This window comes from Rutilus rutilus (assembly GCF_951802725.1).
Source record: "Rutilus rutilus genome assembly, chromosome: 2".
Taxonomy (NCBI): Eukaryota; Metazoa; Chordata; class Actinopteri; order Cypriniformes; family Leuciscidae; genus Rutilus; species Rutilus rutilus.
In genome coordinates this window covers 47,511,448-47,536,671 of record NC_140210.1, presented here as the reverse complement: position 1 = coordinate 47,536,671, position 25,224 = coordinate 47,511,448, and the positions used below count along the sequence as shown (strand labels likewise).

At 36.7% G+C, this 25,224-nt stretch overlaps 1 protein-coding gene across 1 annotated transcript; it reads left to right on the top strand.

Annotated features, from left to right (window-relative positions):
* The first annotated feature begins 645 nt into the window (after positions 1–645).
* Positions 646–23,747, top strand: LOC311285804 (complement C3-like). The gene is made up of 41 exons (XM_084401603.1): positions 646–821; positions 1,762–1,954; positions 2,116–2,278; positions 2,378–2,451; positions 2,673–2,761; positions 3,112–3,194; positions 3,306–3,393; positions 3,538–3,643; positions 4,002–4,122; positions 4,251–4,366; positions 4,476–4,622; positions 4,726–4,929; positions 5,013–5,204; positions 5,281–5,436; positions 5,520–5,649; positions 5,757–5,828; positions 9,787–9,987; positions 10,195–10,309; positions 10,391–10,482; positions 11,161–11,300; positions 11,427–11,636; positions 11,909–11,966; positions 12,333–12,419; positions 12,500–12,703; positions 12,804–12,879; positions 12,982–13,141; positions 14,209–14,304; positions 14,461–14,611; positions 15,962–16,125; positions 17,705–17,863; positions 18,131–18,190; positions 18,285–18,375; positions 18,739–18,787; positions 19,145–19,235; positions 19,779–19,868; positions 20,619–20,724; positions 21,347–21,436; positions 21,525–21,605; positions 21,702–21,785; positions 22,092–22,227; positions 23,391–23,747. The coding sequence occupies exons 1-41, from the start codon at positions 661–663 to the stop codon at positions 23,527–23,529; spliced, it is 5,025 nt and encodes a 1,674-aa protein (XP_084257729.1). The 5' UTR covers positions 646–660; the 3' UTR covers positions 23,530–23,747.
* The last annotated feature ends 1,477 nt before the right edge of the window (positions 23,748–25,224 follow it).

Sequence of the window (25,224 nt, the reverse complement as noted above, 5' to 3'; positions counted from 1 at the left end):
GCCACTAAAAGAAAAGACTTGATTGCAATTACATATTATTTTTTTGATAATCGAAATGTATACAATTATTAACTTAAGAATAAGAAACACATTTTTCTATAAATTAAAGTGAATAAAATCAACAACAACAACAAAAAAAGCAATAAGTGGATAGGAACAAAAGTGAAGAGTAAATGAAATGACAAATCGAAAAATATTGGGCTTTTCCCAACCCCAAATGTGGGGTCACCAATTTTATTTTTTACACACCTTTAGAACAACCAAATCAAGCCCATTTTTTTGTGTGTGTGTGTATAAATAGATAATGCAAAAAAAAAAAAATCTCCAAATTTTATGCAACTGAGATGAAGGGAACCATGTTTAATAACTACGGAAAAGTCGATTTGGGGTAATATAGACCCCAAGGGCCGAGATCAATGGGAACAAACCTGCTTTCTTTACCTAATATAAACTCTGAATGATTGATTGATCGATTGATCCATTTAAAGGCACATCACTGCATGACAGCATGATGCTGCAGTGATGGTCTTTTTTTACAGTCTATGGTCTGAACCAGAGGAGAAGAAAGCGAAAATGTCACAACTTTAATCGCACAAGATGATCATAGTGAATCATAGTTCAGGTCCCTCCACCCATGTTACTCAATAACTGACAGTGAGGATGATGATGATGCTCTTCACTGAGGGAGGGACTCAAGTGAGGATGAATATACTGAGAATGAGCGTCTGCTATAGTTCAGATACAGGCATGATGCGCGTGGACTCGGTGTGGCTGGCGGCGGTGGTCGTCTCATTACCCCTCCTCTCCCTCTGCGACCCCCTGTGAGTATAAACACACACAACTGATGCTTGTTGAGTTGTGATGAAATGGATTTAAAATATTATTTAAAATAGCTGTTAAGGTCTTTCTCCATCTTTAAGAAATTAGATCCCAGCTGCAGGATTGTTGTGTCTTGTTTATCTGCTTTTGCAAAGAGCTTCTGATTAGTCCAACCAAATCACTCACAACAGAATGAGATAATCGTGGGTTAAAATTTAACTGTTAAATGGTGTTAAAGGAATAGTTCACTTAAAATTTTTAATTCTGTCATCATTTACTCACCCTCAAGTTGTTGAACACAAAAGAAGATATTTTGAAGAATGTTGGTAACCAGACAGTTTCTGGTCTCATTGACTTCAACAGTATTTTTTTTTCCTATGATGGAAGTCAATGGGTCCATGAACTGTCTGGTTCCTGACATTCTTCAAAATATCTTCTTTTGTGTTCAGCAGAAGAGAGAAACTCATACAGGTTTGAAACAACTTGAGGGTGAGTAAATTATGACAGAATTTAAAATTGTAAGTGAACTATTCCTTTAAACATAAAGTACCGTATTTAAATTGATCTCATAAGATAACTTTGGAAGCCCTAATTTTCAGTAAATAATACATTATTTAGTGCTGTATCCTTTGTAAAAGTGCTGTGAAATGAGTCCAATTCTCACTAGTTGCTCATTAGGATGCATACTAGGATATTATAGCTGTTTATTACTTATAAAGCACATATTAATGCCTAATTCTGCATGACCATATTCTACATCCCTTAATTCACCCAATACCTAAACTTAGCAACTACCTTACAAACTATTAATAAGATGTAATCAGGAGTTTATTGAGGCAAAAGTCGTAGTTAAAAGTGAGAATTGGGCCCTAAAATAAAGTGTGACTGAAATATTCTTCTGTATTCCCACCTGCTCCTCCTAAATGAACCTGTATTGTTCAGCTACATTCTCTCGGCCCCGAACCTGCTGAGAGTCGGGTTCACAGAGAAAGTGTTTGTGGAGGCGCAGGACTATTCTGGAGCCAGTCTGGCTGTTAAAATCTCTGTGAGAAACGTTAAAGACAAGCGTGAAGTGACGAGTACATCAGTTTCTCTGACATCTGCCAAGAACTACCAGGATCTGGTAGAGATAGAGGTGAGAAGGTTGTCTATGTGTCAAAAATGTCCATATGTTAACATGTATATCAGAGAGGATGTGTTTTACAGTGGACTTAAACCAATGGATGGTAGTTTGCTATGTTGGGCTTTGTGTGAACACTGTTCCAGCGTGTTGTTTCGTGTATCGTGTGCCTGTAGGTACCTGGTAATGCATATGCCTTTGAGAAGGGAGTGGAGCAATATGTCATCCTGCAAGCTCAGTTTCCACAGAAGCTGCTGGAGAAACAGGTCATGGTGATTTTTCAATCTGGACACATAGTTTTACAGACTGATAAGACCATCTACACTCCGGACAGCACAGGTGGAAATATTTGCTGTTCTACATTTGTTTGTTGTGGAGCCAGTTTTGTCTCTTGAGATCTTAGATGCAATGACACAGATGTTTGTCTTCTCCTTCTAGTTTTTTACAGGGTGTTTTCACTGAGTCCAGGCATGAATCGGCCCGTAGAAAGTGGAGTACGAGTGGAGATCTTGGTAAATGCACCCTCCGTCTGTGTATTTGTGCATATTAAACTACAGTGGGGTCCAAAAGTCTGAGATCACCACCATTTTTTAGACTTTTGTACTCTACAGTGAATGTGAATAACTGATTTTGTCTGGTTGTGCATGCAAGCTCAAATTTGTTACACGCAAATATGTTTATACGTGTTCGTCAATTACACTGCAACTAGAGAATAAATCTTCAATGTTGACAGACACCTGATGGCATCAGCCTTCAGAGCAAATCCGTTTATCCCGGTGGAGGACTGGTGTCAGGAACATTCAGCCTGACTGATCCGGCCAGGTGAGTATCCTATTTCAGTGCTTCAAATGTATTGAATATACTTAAAACCTAATATTGCCGAGTCAGTTTGTTGGCACTTTTCCAAAAATAGAGTACAGTACAAATTGATGTCCCATCTTTGTGCCTTTATTGCTTTTGCTTGTCCTTAGGAATTGGACAAGTGTTCAATATGTTGAATATTTATTTTGCAAACTGAATAAATTGCAAACCTCATTTAACATAAATAATATGATATCATATTACATTTTCTGAAGATAGGCACCTTTTTCACTGACCACTTTTTGAAAAATGTTGTACCCTTTTTGTGGAAAGTACCTGTTATCTTTTAATAAGACTGTGACTTTTATTAGCCCAGGGATGTGGAAACTTATGGCGTGGCACCAGAACAGCCCACAGACAAACTTCTCCAGTGAGTTTGAAGTCAAGGAATACGGTAGGTGTCTCTGGATGGGTCTTTGCGAGCTGTTACGAAACAGCATTACACAATACACCAATGACATGTGCAATGCAGAGTTAACTCAGGTTCTTCCCTTTCCTCTTGCAGTCCTGCCCAGCTTCGAGGTCTCTTTGAGACCACAGAAAGCCTTCTTCTATGTGAACGATGACAGTCTATCAGTCGATATCGAAGCCAAGTACAGCACTTTTTTTGTACTTAATATTATGGCCATATGCATGTTTTCTAATTTAATAGCTAGCAAATATAAATACAGATGCAATAATGTTTTAGAATATATTAGCTATTAAAGTATATAAGTGTGTGTTTGTGTATTCTAAAGGTATTTGTTTGGGGAGACAGTCAATGGTCATGGATTTGTTGTATTTGGTGTGATTACTGAAGATAAAGGGCAGATAAGTATGCCAGGCTCCTTACAGAAAGTGAAGGTACTACTCTCTCTCTCTCTCTCTCTCTCTCTCTCTCTCTCACACACACACACACACACACACGTTTGTGAAAATACCAGAGATTTATATTAAACTTAGATTTTAGGATTATTTCTGCTCCATATATGAATCATTTCTGTGGGGGTGGGGGGGGGGGGGGGGGGGGGGGTTCTAGATAAAAAGGCCCTCTTCAAGAATGGCGTAAACTCAGAAACATGTGTCTTACGTGTTCATAATTTCTACTTAGACATATGCAGACACACACACTAAGTATAATGAGTCCATATATGACAGTTGATAGTTGACAAATACAGCAGAAATTGCACAGATCTGATCAAGTTTTCCTGTTGAATGTCAGATCTCTGATGGAAGTGGAACTGCAGAACTGAGAAGAAAACACATCCTAGAGACCTTCCCAAACATCATGCAGCTTGTTGGCCAATCACTGTACATTACAGTGAGTCTGCTGACCGACACTGGTAAGAACTACACCATGTCTGGCATACCTTCTTCTTGGACAACAACGTGGACATGTTCAGGCCTCAGAAACATTATGTAATGTGCATGTGTTAATTTCAGTTTATTATCGTACGCATGTGTGTTTCAGGCAGTGAAATGGTGGAAGCTTCCAGGAAAGGCATTCAGATTGTGACGTCACCGTACACCATCCACTTCAAAAGAACACCACAATTCTTCAAACCTGGGATGCCCTTCGATGTCTCGGTATAAACCATTGGCTAAAAAGCAAAAAACATGATTTGATAACCTTAAGAGCAATCTTTCAGTAAATATTACTGTGTTCCTTATTTTTTGTTCTGGGTTTTATGTTAAGGTCTATGTAACAAATCCTGACCAGACACCTGCTAAAAATGTGGAAGTGGAGGTCAATCCTGGAGGGGTCAGAGGTCAAACAAGAGCCAATGGCATTGCAAAGGTTACCATAAATACTCCAGGAGGATCTTCTACACTGCAGATCACTGTAAGACCTTCCATCTCAACTGATGTTCAGTCAGATTAACAGATGTTAAAAAAAACAATGGAGTATATTACAGCACAGATAACAATGTATTGATTCTTTTCAGGCAAAAACCAAAGATCCACAATTAAGCAACGAACAGCAGGCAGTGAAGACGATGACGGCTCTTGCTTACATTCCCAAAGGCGGCTCCCGCAACTACCTGCACGTCGGCATTGATACTGCAGAGCTTCAGATCGGTGATCAAATGAAAGTCGATCTCAACACTGGACAAAGTCCAGGAGTCAGAGATCAAGATTACACATACATGGTTAGAGACAGTCATGTCATGATTCAAGCAGTGAAAATGTTTCCAAAAATATATTCAGTGTCTTTTATCTGCCTCATTTACAGATCTTAAGTAAAGGTGAGATTGTTCAAGCAGACAGGTTCAAGAGGAGAGGACAATCTCTAGTGTCTCTGTCTCTACCTGTAACCAGAGACATGGTGCCGTCCTTCCGCTTTGTGGCTTATTACCATGTGGGCTCGTCTGAGGTGGTGTCTGATTCAGTCTGGGTCGACGTGAAGGACACGTGCATGGGAACGGTATTTTGGCCCTGGTCATACAACACTGTGAATTGATCTTCATTTGTTTTCTGATCTATGTTTTTTGCTCTCCCAGCTTAAAGTGGAAGTCAACAATCCTAAGAATGTATATGAGCCTGGTAAAGAATTTGGCCTGAAAGTAACAGGAGACCCTGGGGCCAAGGTTGGGTTGGTTGCTGTGGATAAAGGTGTTTATGTTCTCAACAACAAGAACAGACTAACTCAAACAAAGGTTGGTAGATCAGAATTGAATCTAGAAAGTTTCTTACCTAAACATATTGACTTCATTCACTTTCTCATTAATTCCTCCAACAGATCTGGGACGTTGTTGAGTCGCATGACACTGGCTGCACAGCAGGAAGTGGAAAAGAAAGCATGCAAGTTTTTAGCGATGCCGGCCTGCTGTTTGAGTCCAGCTCTGCTGGAGGCACTAGCATCAGAAAAAGTACTTGCATTATTTACTTGACCTATTCAAAATGATCCACGTACAGACTTCACTATTATCAATGAATGCATGTGACTAATTCCATTTTTAAAACTGGTCTGTTCCAGATGCCGCATGCCTTTCTTCATCTCGAAGGAAAAAACGAGAAGTGACCATAAAACAACTCTGGGAGACTCTAGGTTAGAAAGCTGCATTCCTCCATTTACACCCACAAATAGCAAACCTCAGGGAATGATCCCAAGTTTAGGTACTAAGTTTCATTTGAATCAAAATAATTGTCAAGAAACTACTTAAGATGCATCATAGATGAATGGTTTGGTATGTACAATATGTGAATAGCATTTGACCAGCACTGTATCAAGTATTTTGTACTTGACACAAATGTGAGGCTGGCATGAAGAAAGTGAGTTTGAGAAAGTACATATTTGACATTAATTTTTTTTTGCAAGTTCAACACTAGAGAATTTGAGAAAGAGACCTTACACAGCAAAATCCCCAGTGTTAAATTAACACTCCTCAGTGTTTATATGTGTCCACACTACAGGGTGTTAAAAATTAACACCGAAGCAGTGTTGAAGTTAATGAGATAATTAAGTTAACACTGAAGCAGTGTTGAAGTTAATGAGATAATTAAGTGATTAATTAAGTGATGATTGGCCATTAGTGGTGACACCTGATGATAACAAGCAGAATCATTGACGGAAAGAGAAAAAACAATAACAGAAAAAAGAGAAACACAAGAACTACTGACTTCGAGTCATTACACATTGTTGCACTTATTACCAGTTTGACTTTATTTCTGTCATACATCGACAAAAGTTCTTGAGAGTCAACAGAAGTTTAGACGGTAATGTTTTATGGAATTTTTCTTTTCAAGTTACCATTATGGTGATCAGTGTTTGCTTTAGTTGGGCTCTTGACTCTTTTCATTTTTTAATATATGTTTTTCTTTGGTTGCTACAACTAGTGTTGTTTTTGGCAGCCTGTTTTAATTTTAGTTTTAGTCTAGTCTTTGTGTCAAGCTTTCGTTTTAGTTTTTATTAGTTTTAGTCACATTCATACTCTTTTTAGTCTAGTCAAGTTTTAGTCGACGAAAACTGATGACATTTTAGTCTAGTTTTAGTCAACGAAAACTGATGACATTTAGTCTAGTTTTAGTCGACGAAAACTGATGACATTTTAGTCTAGGTTTAGTCAATGAAAATTGTATTTTAGTCTCTTTTTAGTAATGCGATTCTATTTAACCCAGTCAATATAGAATTTCAAACAAGGCTTATAGGCTATTTAGTAGGCCTATATTTAGGGCTGTGACGGTGGCAGTTTTTTTTTTTTTTTTTACCACCGCGGTAATGGACCAACTACCGGCGGTGGTTGGGGGGTTATTAAAAAAAAAAAAAAAAAAAAAAAAAAACTTGTTTTATATTTCCACACAAAGACGCGTGATATAGGCTACACTCTGCGCTTTGAGAGGGATGTGGGACACGAGCAGGAAAACACGAAGATATCGATCTCTTTATGATATCTTCGTGTTTTCTACTTGATGTAAATTGGTTTGAAGAGCGCATTTTATCCTCCACAAGGGCGAGATATTTAGGCTATGTTTGAGATTGCGCTGCCAGAGAAAGTGAAACTAAAAATCACCCGCGCGTGTGAAACGCGCTTTACAGCTAAACTCGCGCCCTATAGATGTCTAATATAACAAGCACTGTGTTAAAAAGAATTTGACATGCAAGTACAAATGTAGGCTATCTGTCCTACAGCGTTTTTCTACTTTACCACAAAGAATACGAATATAATAGGCCTAATTAAAAGCGAACCAAGAAACGTTTATAATCCCTTTAGAAAATGGGTGAGTGAGACGTGAGTGAAGATTTGGGAAAAGAAACAAGATATTCCATGCAGGGATGAGTCACGATTTTTGGATATTCGATTAGTTTATTTAATTATAGAATATTGAATAGGTTGTGCGACTGCGATATTCTCTAAAATAAAATCTCCATGTTCTGGCGCTGATGCGACGTGTTCATGTAACCAGAGACGCTGCCAATAACATAGCCTACAGCTTTCACAAACAACCGGCAAAAGTAATGATTATGAATGTGTCAAATATATCAATGAGACATTTTAATAGAATAACTAATGGAGTAATATATTGTTAAATTCGCTGATAATCGGGTGACCAGATCGCAATCCAGAATTTAAAGCCGACAAAGCTATTCACGCACAACTCTCTCATTCGTCGTGACGTTAAAACATTTCGTCTCGTCTCGTTTTGGTCAACGAAAATTAAGAGACATTTTAGCATAGTTTTTATTTTTTAAACCACATTTAGTCTCGTTTTTATTCGTCAACGATATTGCATTATGCATGTATTTTAGTCATCGTCACATGACCATGCATTTACGTCTAGTCTCGTCTCGTTTTCGTCAGGTGATAACGGTTCGTTGACGACAATATTTCGTCATAATTTCCGTTGACGAAAGCAACACTAGCTACAACTCTGTGTTTATAAAGCACATTTGTTACTGCAAGAGAAAACATGACCTGCTCACAATATGTTTTGATGATAATGACATTATCATCATGTAATGTCCTGATTCACTGATGTCATTCAGACTCTAAATTTTTGACTATATGCATGATGTCTCGTTTTAGTATTGGTGATTATAGCTCTGAGATTCTACAGTTTGAGATCCAACAGCAATATCAAAAATTTTGAAAATACTTTGAGCAAAGAAGTTATTGTGTTTAAACACACAGACATCAAGAATCAGCATATGAATCTCAACAATGGTGACAATAAACAAACTAGTGACAAACAGATCAACTCTGAACATCACAAAACAAGATACTAAAGTCAGAACAAAACAATAGTAAAATAAAAGCAAACAGAAAAAAACAATGAAAATTACAGGACAATTCAGCTGCATAATTTATTCATGCTGCAATGCATGATGTCAGCCATTGATGCGTTCTGATTGGTGGCTCCCATCATGCATTGCAACATTAAGCATTTGTTTGATTGTAACCATTGTTGAGATTCATATGTAGATTCTTGATGTCTGTGTGTGATTTTAAATCCTTCAGATCTTTAAAACATTGCAGGAAGTAACTACTGTAGTGAAAAATTAATAAAACAATTAGATAATCAGTTTATAATGCTGGGTGACATCATTGAATCAAGTCACTAGTAATTTCATCATTGAAACATAACCAGGGCTGAATTTCCAAAAGCATCTTAAACTTAACTTGATCGCAGACCAACTGCAACAAATGGTCTATACAATCAAATTAGGCTTGCAATGTTTTCAGGAAACACAGCCCAAGTCATAGTTTCTCTTGCCACAACACATATGCTCTATAAACACAGAGTTGGAGCAGCCAGAGAAATCTTAATGTTAAATAATAAAGTGTTAAGAGCCCAACTAAAGCAAACACTGGTCACCATAATGGTGACATGAAACGAAACATTCCATAAAACATTACCATCTAAACTTCTGTTAAATCTGAATAAGACCGTGTGTAGATGTATGACAGAAATAAAGTCAAACTGGTAAAATAATAAGTGCAATAATGGCTCGAAGTCAGTAGTTCTTGTGTTTCTCTTTTCTGTTCTTGTTTCTCTTTCCTTCAGTGAGTCTGCTTGTTATCATCAGGTGTCACCACTAATGGCCAATCATCACTTAATTAATCACTTAATTATCGCATATTAACTTCAACACTGCTTCAGTGTTAACTTAATTATCTCATTAACTTCAACACTGCTTCAGTGTTAATTTTTAACACCCTGTAGTGTGGACACATATAAACACTGAGGAGTGTTAATTTAACACTGGGGATTTTGCTGTGTAAATTTGGCCTGAAAAACTTTATAACTCCCCACAATTAGTGTGTCATTTATCACAACTTCTTACCAGTTCTAGGAGCTCATACAGTTCATGGACTCCCAGCCAGAGATGATGGTGATGGCAAGAAAATGAACAGAAACAATATGTGCCTATGCACCCTTGGTGCTGGCCTCCAATTGAAAATACGTTTGTAATCAGTAGATGTAAAAGATAAGTCAAAACAAAAAAAGACTAACCAAATTTTATGTAATCAGTCCCTGTCCATTTCTCTTTTCTGATCCACCTATAGTGAACAAGTACTCTGGCCTTGAGAAGGATTGCTGTATGGATGGAATGAAGAATATGGTTGCTTTGACATATACTTGTGAGTATCGGGCAGGATTTATCCTGGATGGAGAGGAGTGCAGACAGGCTTTCCTGCACTGCTGCAATGAGATGACCAACAACAAAAAAGAGGCGGATAAACAGGCCGAACAGCTTCTATCCCGCAGTAAGAGCATTCTCAAAAATAGTCTACATATTTCAATTTAAACACTCGAGCGAATTCACCTGGACTCACATCCTGCTTAAGGTCTGTCTTGAGCAGGCAGAGCTGTTACAAGTTGTGGTTCTGCAATTGCAGGAATTGATCCAATTGGAAAATTACCTTCTTACCTTCTGTTTTGTCTAAATAAATCAACCACCCTTTCACCCACAGGTGAAAGCGAAGAGTTTGTGAACTCAGATGACATTGTGTCACGTACACTTTTCCCTGAAAGTTGGCTTTGGGAGGAAGTGGTGTTGCCTAACTGTCCGTCAAATAACCGCCAGTGGTGAGTGTGACTTGCAGTTTTCAACAGTCAGTGCTCAGCCAGTGATGATCCTGTTTAAGTAAAAGATGATCTCTCTTTTAGTCAAACAACCACCATACCCAGAAATGGCCTACAGTTGAAAGACTCCATAACTACCTGGGAAATCACAGCCATCAGCTTGTCCAAGACTCATGGTACAGTTTGATGTTGTAAACATACAAACCACTTGTCCATATTAAAGGAAATTCCTGGGAATTTTCCATCCTTATGCATTGCATTTGTGGCATGCACTCAAAAAAAGGCTATGTTGGCTTTAATTAACTTTTTTTATGTCAAATGTTGGCTTTAATTAACTTTTTTATGTCAACAGGTTCCACGTAACTAGGTTACATTGGATTTATGTAACATTATTTATTTCAATTAACTTAAGTTAATTACATAAGGTTAATCCAAGCGTTTAGTTGAATAAGGTTAACAGTCTTAATTTTGTCCAAAAGAATTAAGTTAATTAAGTTCAATTATCCGAAAATTAATATTTTTACATTCAACCAAAACAAATAATCCAGTTTCTGGCATTGGATTAACCTTATGTAATTAACTTAAGTTAATTGAAATAAATAATGTTACATAAATCCACATGGAAACATGGAACCTGTTGACATAAAAAAGTTAATTAAAGCCAACATTTGACATAAAAAAAGTTAATTAAAACCAACATAGCATTTTTTTTGAGTGTGCTGTTGATTACCCCAGACAATAATTTCAATGCATCGCTCCATTTTATGTCCTGTTGTCCTGGGCTGAAAATGTTCTAGGCCTACAAAACATCTCATGCTTTCTGTGACGGCTTGCTCTCTTTTTTCTCTACAAAGGTATCTGTGTGGCAGATGTTCGTGAGATGATAGTGATGAAGGACTTCTTTATTGACCTGAAGATTCCATATTCAGCCGTGCGCAATGAGCAAATTGAAATCAAGGCCGTTATCCACAACCTTTACGGCAGTAAAGTAAAGGTCAGATTGGAAGAATGTTTTACTATGGCAAACCTTATCAGACAGGCGCTCAGCATGATGACAAAATATGCTTTGGCTATTCTCCTTTCTTCTTAAGGAGTATCTGACTTTCATTTCTTGTATTAGGTACGTGTGGAACTGAAGGAAACCAAGGACATCTGCAGCCCGGCCAGTAGTAAAGGAAAGTTCCAAATCGTAGTGGCGGTAGATGCTAAGTCATCATATTCAGTACCTTTTGTCATTGTCCCAATGGCTTTTGGACGCCATGCAATTGAGGTGAAGGCAGCTGCCTTGGGACGTGGAAGCGATGGCGTGAAGAAAGATCTCCTAGTGGTGGTAAGAAAAAAAACCCCATCTTGCTTAGAAAATAAAAAGACAGTATATCATTTGCAGAGTGTAGGTTTAACATATTGTGAACAGAACACAAGAGATGACAAAACATACCATTCCCTGATTCCATACAGGGACATAAAGAAATGGACTGGCATACATTCCAGTCATAATTCATAATACAAACGAAACATGCTAGTTGCAAATATGTATTATGTGTTTTTTGAACACAGAGAATTTGTTCTCTCACTCACTTACTCTTCTCTTAATTTCCTTAGGCTGAAGGCGTTTTGACCAAACTTAATCAAAATCTACAGTTAAATCCTTCTAAAAAAGGTAAGATGATTCCAACAAAACAAAGAAATGCACACAAATCATTGTTTGGTCATTTACTTGTTTAACAGAATTTTTATTTTTGAGTAGACTAATAGCCTACTTCAAGGGGAAATTTGTAGCCTCTGGAACTGATTGTCAAGGATATATATATTTTTACCTTTATGTGGGCATTTCATGAGTTGTTGGGAGTGTTTTCTTCACATTCAGTGTTTTGTGAATGTTTCAAGTTTTATGATTTTTGTCTTGAGCCCTGGATGATTTCTTTGTAAATAATAAATAAAGGCCACACTAGTCATTCAAATCCCTGTCCTGCATGTACAAATAAGAGTGAAGCATGACTATACAGTTCCCATTTTTCTGGAGCAGGTGGTGAACATGTGGAGGTTATCAGGAGCCTTATACTGAGGGACCAGGCGCCCAACACACCTGCGACCACATATGTATCAGCAATAGGTGATTCTTCTAACCAATCCTGTAAGTAAAACAAACTATGGCTTAGTTTTTTACCAGTGTGTCAATCTCTTTGTGCACAGGAGATATGATCAGCATAACAATAGAGGCGGCTATAAGTGGTCATGCCATGGGTTCCCTGGTCGTCCAGCCTGGTGGCTGTGGGGAGCAGAACATGATTGGCCTAACGATGCCTGTCATTGCAACGCATTACTTGGATAAAACCAATCAGTGGCACACCGTGAAGGCTGGGCTTAGACAGACAGCTGTTTCCTATATTACAAAAGGTAAACTAAACATAAGACTGGAATGCAAACTATTGTGCTCTGAAACTTTTGTTTCACATTCTTGTATAGAGTCTGGCCATCTAATTGTGTTGATGTACAGGTTATAATCAACAGCTGGCGTATCGTAAATCCGACGGGTCGTATGCCGCATGGATTAATCGCCCAAGCAGCACCTGGTAACTGATATATTTCTCAATAGTTCTGCTTGTTCGGTAAGAACTATTAATCAAGCATCTTGCCATCATTAAGACTACATTTTAGTTGCCTTTCTCCTAAAGGTTGACAGCGTATGTTGCTAAAGTATTTGCCATGGCCAGTAACATCATAAACATAGACCAGAATGTGATCTGCTCTGCTCTCAAGTGGCTCATACTGAACAAGCAGTTACCTGATGGTACTTTCAAAGAAGATGCCCCTGTAATTCATGGAGAGATGATTGTGAGTGAAACCTGTTTTAAACACTATGACACTTTAAAGATGGTTGAAAAATGTTGTTCCAAACCTGTATGACTTTCTTTCTTCAGTGGCCATACTACTTATGTGCTATGTTTTAAGTCATCTGAAGCCTATAATATATTTGTTTTATGAACAGAACAAAATTTAAGTTGTTATTTACTGAAAATGTCATCTTCCATAACTTCTCATTTGTGCTTCCACATATTCAAATTTAGCACATACAAAACAACAAAAATAGAAGGTGGTTTGTCACTGACATCAAACCAGGTGTAAAGCCATTACAAATTATGCAGCAACTTTTACCTTAATATATCTATCTATTAAGGTCTAAAATGCAATTGCAAAAAAAAAAAACCACCATTTCCCAAGACTTCCTTTTACATTAGTTGAGTTAGAAGTTGACATTTTGAACTCTTCAAACAAACAGAGTGAGTGTTTTCTCAGCTGATTAAGATGGAAAGTATTTTAACATTGAAAAGATTAAACAGCAGCGTTAACCTGCAAGCATTTATTTTACAATTTATCTTCTCAGTTTTAAGGTGTGGTTACCGTTGCTCCGCGGAATTTGGCAGGCGAAAGAAAGTGGCACCTGATGCTACAAAATACCATGAATGAAGTACAAGAATAATGACAAAATGAACATCCAAGGATAATTCTACCAGCTATCAAACAGACCATCCCTAATTAACTGCTTTAAAAACACTCCCTTTTATTAATATATGTATATAAGAATATTTAAGTGTAGTGTTGTATAAAAAGGGCAGAGTAGATACAGCTTGACCATTGTTGTTCTTTTGTTAGGCTTTGTTGCTAAGTCACGAGTCTCTACTCACATAGAAATCACTGTCGAACATCAACCAAGAAGCTTGTTATTGGTCAACAATGCAAATTTGGCATTTAAAAGAGGTTTATCTGGCGAAATTCTTCACTGCGCCAGTTCCCATTTACATGACTGGATTTCACGTGCAAAATTTCACACATGCAATGGTAGGCCCTAATTGTGACCACACCTTTACTTATGCATTATTTCTGACATCACTGTGACACAGGGGAACGTACGTGGGACAAACACACAAGCATCCATGACGGCATTTGTGCTCATTGCCCTACAGGAGGGGAGAAGCACTTGTGCTGGCCAAATCTCAGTGAGTCCTGCTAGGCTTTGAGCTAATATATAACACTTGAAAAAAGTGAAAAGTGACAATATGTTGCTAGCTTCATTGAACTACATATCAGCAATGTTAATTTATTATATGTCATGCACGTAATTTATTCTCGCATTTGTTTTTATTCCTCTTTAGAGTCTCGACAGTAGCATTGATAAAGCCATCGCGTACCTTAGATCTCAGTTTCATGGTCTGACGAACCCATACTCAGTGGCTATGACATCTTATGCTCTAGCCAATGGAAATGCACTTGTCAAACAAGTCCTCTTAGGAAAAGCCTCTGCAGGTAAAGACACAGCCTTTTCTTATGTTTATTTGAATATGATATGCTGATTGTTGATATCTGTGTGTGTCATCATAGATTAACCTTTCGTGCTCATGTTTGTTAAAAACTGATTGTTATAATATTGTTGGACCTCACGCTGCAGTAACACAGGGTTTGTGACGTGAATATATTAATGGAACAACACAATTGTTAGATTCAAATTACCTCAGTGAATCAGTTTAATTCATGATGATTATAAAACCATCAACAGGTAACCATCATCACCTGATCTCGTTTCACTTTAGCTTTCTTTGCTGCTGCAAATGTGTTTGACAAACACACTGTCACAGCAGCCAAAAAAGACAAAAGATATAATAAGAGTTAAGAGCCCAACTAATGGAAACACTAATCACTGTTATGGTGACTTCAAATGAAACACATTAGAGTTAAACCTCTGTTAATTCTCAATAAAAACTTTTGTAGTCATCTGACAGAAATAAAGTCAGTCTGGTTAGTAATAAGTGAAGCTGGTAATGCTGTTTGTGGAGTTGTTTAATCCTCCTCTGCTGAGATCTTCACAGATTTAATGTCTTCTTTTCTCTTCAGTTGATTTCATCTGAGGCTGTGGCTGAAGTCAGTTGTAGTTCTTGTGTTTCTGCTCGTCTCTTTTTCTGTTCTCTTCTTTCCTTCAGTGATTCTGCTTGTTAACAGGCTTATTAAGGCTGAGATGACATATTAGATATTAGATCCATATTTAATATACACAGATTTTGTGGCTCAGATAAGGTCCGGTTCTGGTTTATTTCTTTGCTCTTGGCTGAGATGTGGCATTGCTATGGCTGGCTTGTGGCCCAGATCTGGCAAACAGGAGTGAGCCGTCCAAGGGCTGTCATTCCACGCTGCATGTGGGCCAGATCATCTTTCCACGTATGCCAGATGTGGGCCGGATCTGGGCCGTCAAAATGTTGCTATGTGGGATGCAGCACCCATATCACCCTATCAGCATTAACATTTCTTGTTTTACCTGCCTAGGCATCACAAGCAAAAATTATTAAGATGCAGAACAACACATAACATGTAACATTATTCAAAGCAAGGAAGACAAAGACTCAAAAATCTTGATTATTATAAACTTTTGACTGGTAGAGTAGAATGATAATGAAAATAAACACATACAATTCGCTTTAACAAATAAACAATGATGACACAATATAAAACTTAATATAAAACTGTATAAAACAAAGTTAAGAAGCATAAAATGTCTTTTGAATTTTTGTCTACCTTATTTCAAAAAAGTACAGCTGCTTTGGAACAATATTTATGGTGAAATATGCTGTATAAATAAAATTATACCAAATTAACCCCATACAGATGGAAGTCACTGGCCCGTGCCTGGAAGCAGTAGCTATACTTTGGAGGCTTCGGCCTATGCACTTCTGGCTCTTGTTAAAGCTGGAGACTTTCAGAGCGCAGCTCCTATCGTAAACTGGCTCAACAACCAGAGGCAGTCCAATGGAGGATATGGCACGACTCAGGTTTGTAGTGTACATTGAACATTGTATAGCTGTCCATCCAGTATGTTTAATATGATATATATATACCAGTAAATTGACTAGCGCAAACCTTAGTAAATCACCTTGCATGAATCATTTAAATACTCTCCTCTCATAAATATTTGCGCATGAAAGGGACATTCTTATGCATATACAATAAGGTCAGCCGCAAAAATAACTCTGTCTATGCCTTTTCAGCACGAGTTTTTCACTGCGTGTCTTTAGTAAATCCTGGCGCAAGCTGTAGGTAAATCTAGTCCCAGAAATACACTAAAACTTCCAAAATATTTCATACATGTCTCAAATCAATTCATTCTTCCATAAAACTAGAAAAGGTTTTTACCCAGCAAACACACTGACTCATAAAACAATGACTTAAAAAAAAAAATCAAAACACGAACACAACAGATAACTTCTTTACAAAAAAGAATGACACTCAGTTTGTTACATGGTCCATGTTTACATTACAGTACAAAATGGCCGCTAAAATGTCCACTTTGTATAGATGGCAATGAAAATGAAACACTAACACCCATGTAGGTGTTCAGATACGTACATCTAATTTTTTTAAATAGTATTTCATTTTTTAGATTTGGAATATATTTCATCGTGGTAATGTATTACCCTGAAGAAATGTAGCATATTGCAGTCTTATTCAGTTTTGTATTATGCTAGGCATGCTAGGTTTTGAAAAGAGTATGTAAACATGCAAATCGGCCTGAACGCACACAGAGTTTTGGAGATGTTTGTGTCTGAGTGAGAAATGAGTTCATGTCATTTGAACGATGTAGTCATTGGATGCATTTTGTGCCAAAGCCAAAACTGTAAAAGAACAGACTATAAACCTTAACCTTCACCGTTCCTTCACCCTTCCCTCGTACTTTGTAACATCTTTCCTTCGTGGGTATTTAAAAAATCTTTTTTTTGTTATTTTTTGTTATTTTTTATTTTATTTACTTTTAAATAACTCAATTTCATCAATAAAATAAATAGTAATTTAAGCACATTACTCACATTCTTTCAACTTAAATTCAAAATAACTCACAATTTCATGCATAACCCTTTTAATTCAGCTTTGCGACCTCTTGCGGAAAAAAATTATAATATAAATGGATATTTCATGACTCTAGATGGCCTTATAGCTCTATATGGAGCTGTTCGTCGGGGTCCTAAAGTCACTTTAATCTGCATTCAGATACACATGTAGACATTATAACATATTTTTTTGGTAAAGTTGTAGCATTTTTAGTTGGAATTTTGAGCAGTTTTAGGTTTTTCTGTGTACTGAAGCATTCCTCGCTTTCCATTCATTCCTATGCGGGTCAAATTGACCCGCGAGGGAAAGATATGTTACTTTTTTTTCATTTATTTTTTGTGTATTCGTGGTTCAAGTGCGACAAAATCCTTGGGTCTTGGACCCCTCCGAACATTGAACATTCAATCTTTAAAAAAAATTGTTTAAATGTGTTTCGGGTCAAAATGACCCGAGGGAAAGATGAGGGACCAAAAGGGCAAAAACCTACGCGCGAAAAACCGTTCAAACGTGTCTCCTCCCTCCCAGGCCACCATCATGGTGTTCCAGGCTGTAGCCGAGTACAGGATTAAAGTGACGGACGTCAAGCTGTTAGAACTGGAGATGACCATCCAAGTGGAAGGCAGCCAGCAGCCGATTGTGTGGAGGTTCAGCAAAGAAGACTCTCATCTCGCACAAACAACCAAGGTGAGTGGAAACCGTGTTTGTACGCTACCATTTTAATGTCATTGAGTTAATAATGTTAATTAAGTCCTAAGATGTATATTGTACGGTTAGATATAAATGACCATTAATGTCACAGGGTATTGTCATATTGTCATAAGTCATAATGTATGAGCAACTGTACCTGGTTTAAGATGAAACCTCTATATGTAATTCTTATATTGATCAGCAACATTTGATATATTTTATCAAGATTGATTAGTGTACATTATTATTTTTGTCCATCAACAGCTTCCATCCAGCAGGCAGATCACCATCAGTGCCAAGGGTTCTGGAGAGGTCGCTGTTACTGTAAGTGATTGAAGAAAAAGCAATAAATCAAAGCTAAAAGCTGAACATGTACCAATACACCAGACCTTGGAAAACTGTGTTTTCTCCTCGGCAGGTCGTGACTGAGTACTATGCAAAACCGAAAGAGGGGAGTAACACCTGCAAGAACTTTGAGCTCGATTTGACTTTTGAAAGGGAAGATCAAGGTCAGATTTGTGTGTCTTCAATTTTCAGAGGGAGACATGATCATAAATACAATATATTTAAAAATGTAAAAAAAAAATTATGATCATGCTGGTCCTCACAGACAATATTTTGTATTGTAACCAAAATTAAATACTTTTTTTTTTTCATGAAAGTAATATTAATGTTTCTAAAACAGGCTTCGTTTTATTGATGCAAAATTAAATATATAATAAGATTTAAACATAATATAATAAAAACAAATGTTTGCTTTTGTTTTGTTTTTGGTGAAATGCCCTACACATTTTGTGATATTCACCCACTTATCCAAAGTGAGTTACAAATGAGGAAAATCACAAACAATTTCTTTCTTTCTTTCTTTTTAGTAACATATCCGGGAGCAACTGAGAGTTATAAACTCACTATCAAAACCAGGTGTGCAAATAAGTGCCATTTTCATCACAACATTCTGTTCTGATCAACTGAATATTGAAAGTATAAACTTGCACTAAACAATATCCAAGTTCAGTGAATAATCCTTGAGAATTGATCAAATGAATTACTAATTAAGTTTAGTTTAACTAACATTGTGGACAGTCCAAAGTTTTGGCTGGAAGTACAGTACTTTATCATGACATTTATTATATTCTGTTAAAGCTGATGTGTGCATGTTTTTTGATGTTAATCTCTCCTCTCTTGTCCCATCTTCACATGTTGCGGAGAGTTGGAGAAAACTGTCTCAGCCTCATATTTTAGTGCAATTGAAAGTTCACGTTTTCTTTGACTCCACAGATATCTGTCTGCGGACAAGGACGCCACCATGTCTATACTGGACATATCATTACTGACGGGATTTGTTGTGGATGAGAATGATCTGAAGGCGGTATGGATCACTTTTTCATTATCATCACATTTGCTATTGCCAAAATGGAAAGTCCATGGGCTTTCAATTGAAATGTGCATATTAGTCCCAACAAACTGCGTTTTTTCTTTGCCCACTATGAAAAAAAATGCATGGACTGCCCAATATTTCCACTACAATTTCAGTGCTAGATGAGCTTCTGGTCTGGGATTGTCCCACAGTAGCAAACTCTTTCTGTTATGTTTCTAATAACTTTTAATCACAACTAATTATAATATAGTATAATTTATTAACTATAGTCAGCATAACATTAGCATATTATATGTAAATATACCTTTAGTGTGAAGGTAAATCATATAAATATTGCTTTGTCCTGTTGTGGGAAATTTCCTAAATGTAATTTTATGCTTAATTTTCTCACAATTTTCATTCCCTGCACTTCACGGGAAGTTGCGGTGGCCACCGGGGCTAAATGCAGACGCGATTTGCATTAAAGGTCATAAAGAAGCATAAGCAGAAAAGCTGTCAAACTCTCCAACAATAACTTTCTGTTCCTGTTTGTAGCTGTCAACTGGACGGGACAGGCTGATTCAGAAATTTGAGATGGACAAGCAGCTTTCAGAGCGAGGATCCCTCATCCTCTACCTGGACAAGGTCTCTGTGACAGTTTTACTCGGAAAACACTCACATATATATATAGGTGTTAATGTTAGAAACAAGGTTAAAGGCAAAGTGAGACTCTTACTCCCTAAATTACTATAAATAATAATTATTAAACACTTTACAATAATGTTCATTAGTTAACATGAACTAAGAATGAACAATACTTCTTCAGCATTTATTAATCTTAGCTAATATGAATTTCAACATAATACAGTATTAAAACCAACGGTTGTATTTGTTAACATTAGTTAATGCACTGTGAACTGACATCAACAAACAATCAACAGCTGGATTTTTATTAACTAACATTAACAAAGATTAATAAATACTGTAACAAATGTATTGTTCATTGTTAGTTAATACATTAACTAATGAACCTTATTGTAAAGTGTTACCAAAATTACTATAAGAATGAATAATAACATAGATTCTGTTACATAAATTCTATTCATATTTTTAAAGTGATTATAATATGCTGTGACTTTTCAATAACATCTAGTCAATACATTTGAAATACTGCAAACAGAATACCAACAATTTTGGGAAGCGCAAGCCAATCTGAAAGTGCACAAAAGAGGACAGAATAAGTTATATGTTGCGTTAATATATATATATATATATTTTTTGCATTTATAACAGTTTTTTTTTTTTTTTTTTTTTTTTTTTTACTAAAAATGAAACTTCAAAATTCCTCCCGCATCCCTACTATAAAGTGTCTGCTGTTTGCACTTACACTTGCAGATTTCTAATAACAGGAGAGATATGATCGCCTTCAGGCTGCACAGGATTATGAATGGAGGCTTTATTCAACCAGCAGCAGTCACTGTATATGAATACTACTCTATAGGTATGAAACTGATGTGCATGCAAACACTCCAGTAGTCTGACATAAATTACAAAAAAGATTTGATCAGTTCACCAGGACACAAAGCATTCTTTGCCAGACCCAACCATAAATGCTTCTCAAATAAGCTGTCTTTGATTGACGTCATGCAAACTTTACAATGTGGAGCGTGCTGAAAATGCTTCCTTAATGAAGTTACATTACATTAGAAAATGTTATTTTATTCTTCATTCTTCAAGCCTAGCATTAAATACTGGCCAAATATTAGCAACGATATAACAGTTATAACGAAACAAGAAGAGAAAACCACCCTATCAGCTTATTCACATATTTTTCCCTCTGGCAAATCCACGTTTTTTGCTTTTTTTTAAGCACAATATATAATTTGCATTACAACAGTAGGTTCATAAAGAAAAACCAATAACTATGTTTAACTCTGCATGTTAAAGTCCCATTCAATTCATGATTACAGTAAAAGGTGTTGAAAGTTTATTGACTATTTTACCTATTTATGACTTATTTGGATATTATTTTCATGGCTGACGGCTATATATCAGATTCTACAACACAATAATCACTGTATAGCTGTGTGACCCATATGTTGTCATGATTCCTCAATGTTTAGAAAATCGCTGTGTGAAGTTTTATCATCCGACCAGGAAGGAAGGGGCTCTTCAAAAAATCTGTAAGAATGATGTCTGCCAGTGTGCCGAAGGTAACGTGCATTTTGTTTTCATGAAAGTTTAAGTAAGTTATGCTGTTAATCTACAGCAGGTTCATTTATCTGTCTGTTGCTGATACAGAAAACTGCAGTCTTCAACGGAAGGAGAAAATTCAAGAGGCTCTGCGTAATAAGAAAGCATGTGAACCAAAAATAAATTACGGTAATAAATTATGAAAATTTCGGGGTTTTTTTGTAGAGACAATACACTGCAGCTAATGAGAGTGTCTTCAGCATATATACTTATCATTTTTTACAGTTTATAAAGCTGTTCTGGTGAGTGAAGATGACGACGCTTCAACAGTTTATTACAATATGAGGATTGAAATTGCCCTCAAACAAGGTATAATTCCTCACTCCAACAACTCTGTGTATACATTTGTAAATGATGTCGATTTAAAGATTAAGTTTCCCACTTATTTCAGCAATAAGTTTAAAGCGATATACACATGTTCTGCTGTTATCTTTTTTAAGTTTAATAACCCACAGTAAATAAGCTACTCACATCTGGCCTTTACAGTATTTTGGGAGAAACAAATTAGATTTGTTTTAGTTGTGTTGTGCCAGTACAAACTTAGAGCCTCAAACATGTCACCAAACTTGTGTATTTGTGTTACATACAGTATTGAAATGTTACTTATCTGTGTAGAGACGGAAAACGATGTGGAGGGGAAGCGGCGCACTTTCACCGTACAGATCTCATGCAAAGAAGCGTTGGATCTGAAGCGGGGTGAGAGCTATCTGATCATGGGCCAGTCTGAGGATGTTCAACTGGAAGGTGGAAAGTAAGTGCATTTGACCTGTGGTTCAAAGCATGTGTGTCCTGTTCTGTGAAAATGCCTCTGTATTCATGAGAGAGCGTGAGAAATTAAACACTTTTTGAATGGTTAGTGTGCAATCACATTATTTGTAGACAATAACTACAATTAAACATTAGTGGGGTAGTTAATTGTGCCTGCTTGTTATTTTTAAAGCACCATTTGCATTGTTGTACTACTCAATTCACTGAAGGAAGTATGCAAGCCTGGTAATGTTGCAAACATGACAAAAAAGTGCATGTAGTTCCCATATTGTGCATTTACACTGCGCTCCAAAAAAAAAAAAAAAGCATGTACTGTAGCTATCGGTATTCATAATAAAATAATGCTCTCATTTTCATTTGAAAATGCACTGAAACAATCTCATTTATAAAACATGCTAGCAACGTGTTAAATCACACTAGAAACATGTTGGCAACATGTTAAAACATGCTAGCAATGTGTTCATTTATGCTACAATCATGCTAGCAACACGTAAAACATGCTAGCAATGTGCTAAATCATGCTAGAAAATGTTAAAGTCCCCCTGTAATCAATTATCCCTTAAAACTCATCTTTGATCACCAAAATTACATATTTAAAAGTTTTTACCTTGGGAAAAAAAATCGTCATGACTTAAAGTAGCTCGACACCCTTGCCTCATATGCGCTTCTATGAATATGCAAATGAGCCCCGCCTCCACTCACTCACTCAGCTCAGAGATCCACTCGTTGGCGATCACACGTTGATCTGATTGGTTATAAGGTAGTTTGTGACGTCAGAAACACCAGCGATTTCAAAGCGTGTTTTTGAGACTGTCTTTGGTTCACTGCAGTTTTAAGGAGAAAATACTCAGCAATGGTGTCGACTTATGAATTTACACATGGTTTGTCTTAAAGCATATTGAAAACACCACATACACATATAAACAACATTAAAAGCTGGATTTTTACCACAGGGGGACTTTAACAACTAAATCATGCTAGCAACGTGCTTAGTCAAGTTAGAAAGTGGATTCTATTGTAAGAAGAATGAAAGAAATTTTAGACATTTGGATTTTGAAGAATAATCAAAAACAAAGGATTCAATTGATTCGTTTTAGTTTGTCATAAGGCCTTGTTTAACATGCTCTTCCTCTGCTTCCTCTTCAGCGGTCGGTACGCTCTGGGCGAGAGGACCTGGGTGGAGTTTTGGCCCAGTTTGGAGCAGAGCAAGACGAGCGCTGAACTCAAAGAAAAATATGACGGCATGTTGAGTCTCCAGCAGGATCTGCGCTTCGGCTGCAGATAATCAGTCAAAGCGGCCCTAATGCCAGACTACAGCTTTTGATGACAAGATCATATTGCAAAATTCAGGATAGCTTAATTTTCAACTTTCAATGTGTTAATTTTGACTGTTGCTTTTTTTTTTTTATAACTATCCTGTTACCCAGCAAATTAAATAATGTATACCAGCTTGACTTACAATGTTTAAGCACATTTCCATAATAAAAGAATTTTAGCAAGGTCTTCCATTCTGATTACTGTCCCAAAACACTACACTTTTAGAGGGTACTGATTTAAAGGGGTCATGAACTGGATTATTTTATTATTTTATAATGTTTGCTGGGGTGCCCTTATAATATTAGTATGATTTTTACATCAAATTTTTTTTGTTTCATAATTTAGAAATAAAAGGCATTTTTCCTAGCCTGATTTTAGCCTCTGATTTGAAGGCTCTGTTTGAAGGGGCGTGTCTGTGTGAGACTTCAGTGTAAACGCCTGTGATTGGCTGACATGTTTGCATATGAAATAGCTAAGTATTACAAGTGAAACTCTCTCTAAAACTTTTACAAAGTTTTTACTATTATTAGAAATCACTGATCACAGTGTCACTATGAGGTGATGAACTTCACACTGATGTGCTGTGTTAAACACTAATGCTCACTTCCCAAGAAACTTACTTTTACATCCTGCTGAGCTTGAATTATTGGAAAATTACACAACATAAAGTTCATCACACAACATAAGGTTACTTATTGCACATATTATATTATTTCTAATTTTCAACATAGAGTAACCTTATGTTGTGTAATTTTCCAATATTTCAATCTCAGCAGGATGTAAAAGTAAGTGGACGATAGCTTTCACAGTCAGTCGGGTCCTTTTCTTTTTTTTTAAGTATAAGTGTGATAATTGCTTGGTTTAATGAGGGAGGTAATTTGCCAAATTCAAATGCTTCTGCAAGCATATTTTCAAATAATGGCAATATGTCTTCTGCATAACATTTAAAAAATTCTGCGGTAAAGTATCCTGTGAACTAAAAGGTAAATCTAAGTCCTACTGTTGAGAGACACTCAGTTTAGGAAGGTATAATTTGTTGAGAAATGACATTATCTCTTTGTCTGTGGCAGAATTTTCAAATGTATAACGATTTATATAATCATTTATTTCCCTAGATTTAGTTGCCAGGCTTCCATCCCCAGTCATCACTGCTGCTACCGAAGATTTGGACTCTTTGTTTAACGTACCTAGCCAAAAATTTCCCTCCTTTATCCCCCAATTCAAAAAATGCCTGGTCCTGGACAAAAGATATTCAGGTTTTTTTTATATATATATTATAATTTTATATTCATATTTAAAGTGGGTCAATTCTTTTAAAATAGATTCAGATATATTCCTTTTTGATTTAGCTTCAATGTTCTTAATTCTCCTTTCTGTGAGTTTAGTAGCATTGACCTTCTTCTTATGAGAAGAATATTGAATAATAAATATAGGCCCTTAGAAAGGCCTTCATGGCCTCCCAGGCCACTATGGCAGAGGGAGCTGTGGGGACATTGGTCTCCAAATATAGCCTAATCTGGGCTCGAATATCTTCCTTAAATCCCACATCTTGTAATAAAAATTAATTAAAACGCACATCTGTGATCTTTTGGTTTCCTGATATGGGGTCATTTGTAGTCTGACCATGGTATGGTCTGTTACCAGAATGCTATCAATTAAACAG

Bases quoted from the DNA above. Each gene is read 5' to 3' on its own strand.
- LOC311285804 (XM_084401603.1), top strand. From the start codon at position 661: ATGATGATGATGCTCTTCACTGAGGGAGGGACTCAAGTGAGGATGAAT. The intron at 11,637-11,908 runs GTAAGAAAAAAA...TAATTTCCTTAG, and splicing joins AGAAAGATCTCCTAGTGGTG to GCTGAAGGCGTTTTGACCAA. The intron at 12,880-12,981 runs GTAACTGATATA...TTTCTCCTAAAG, and splicing joins AATCGCCCAAGCAGCACCTG to GTTGACAGCGTATGTTGCTA.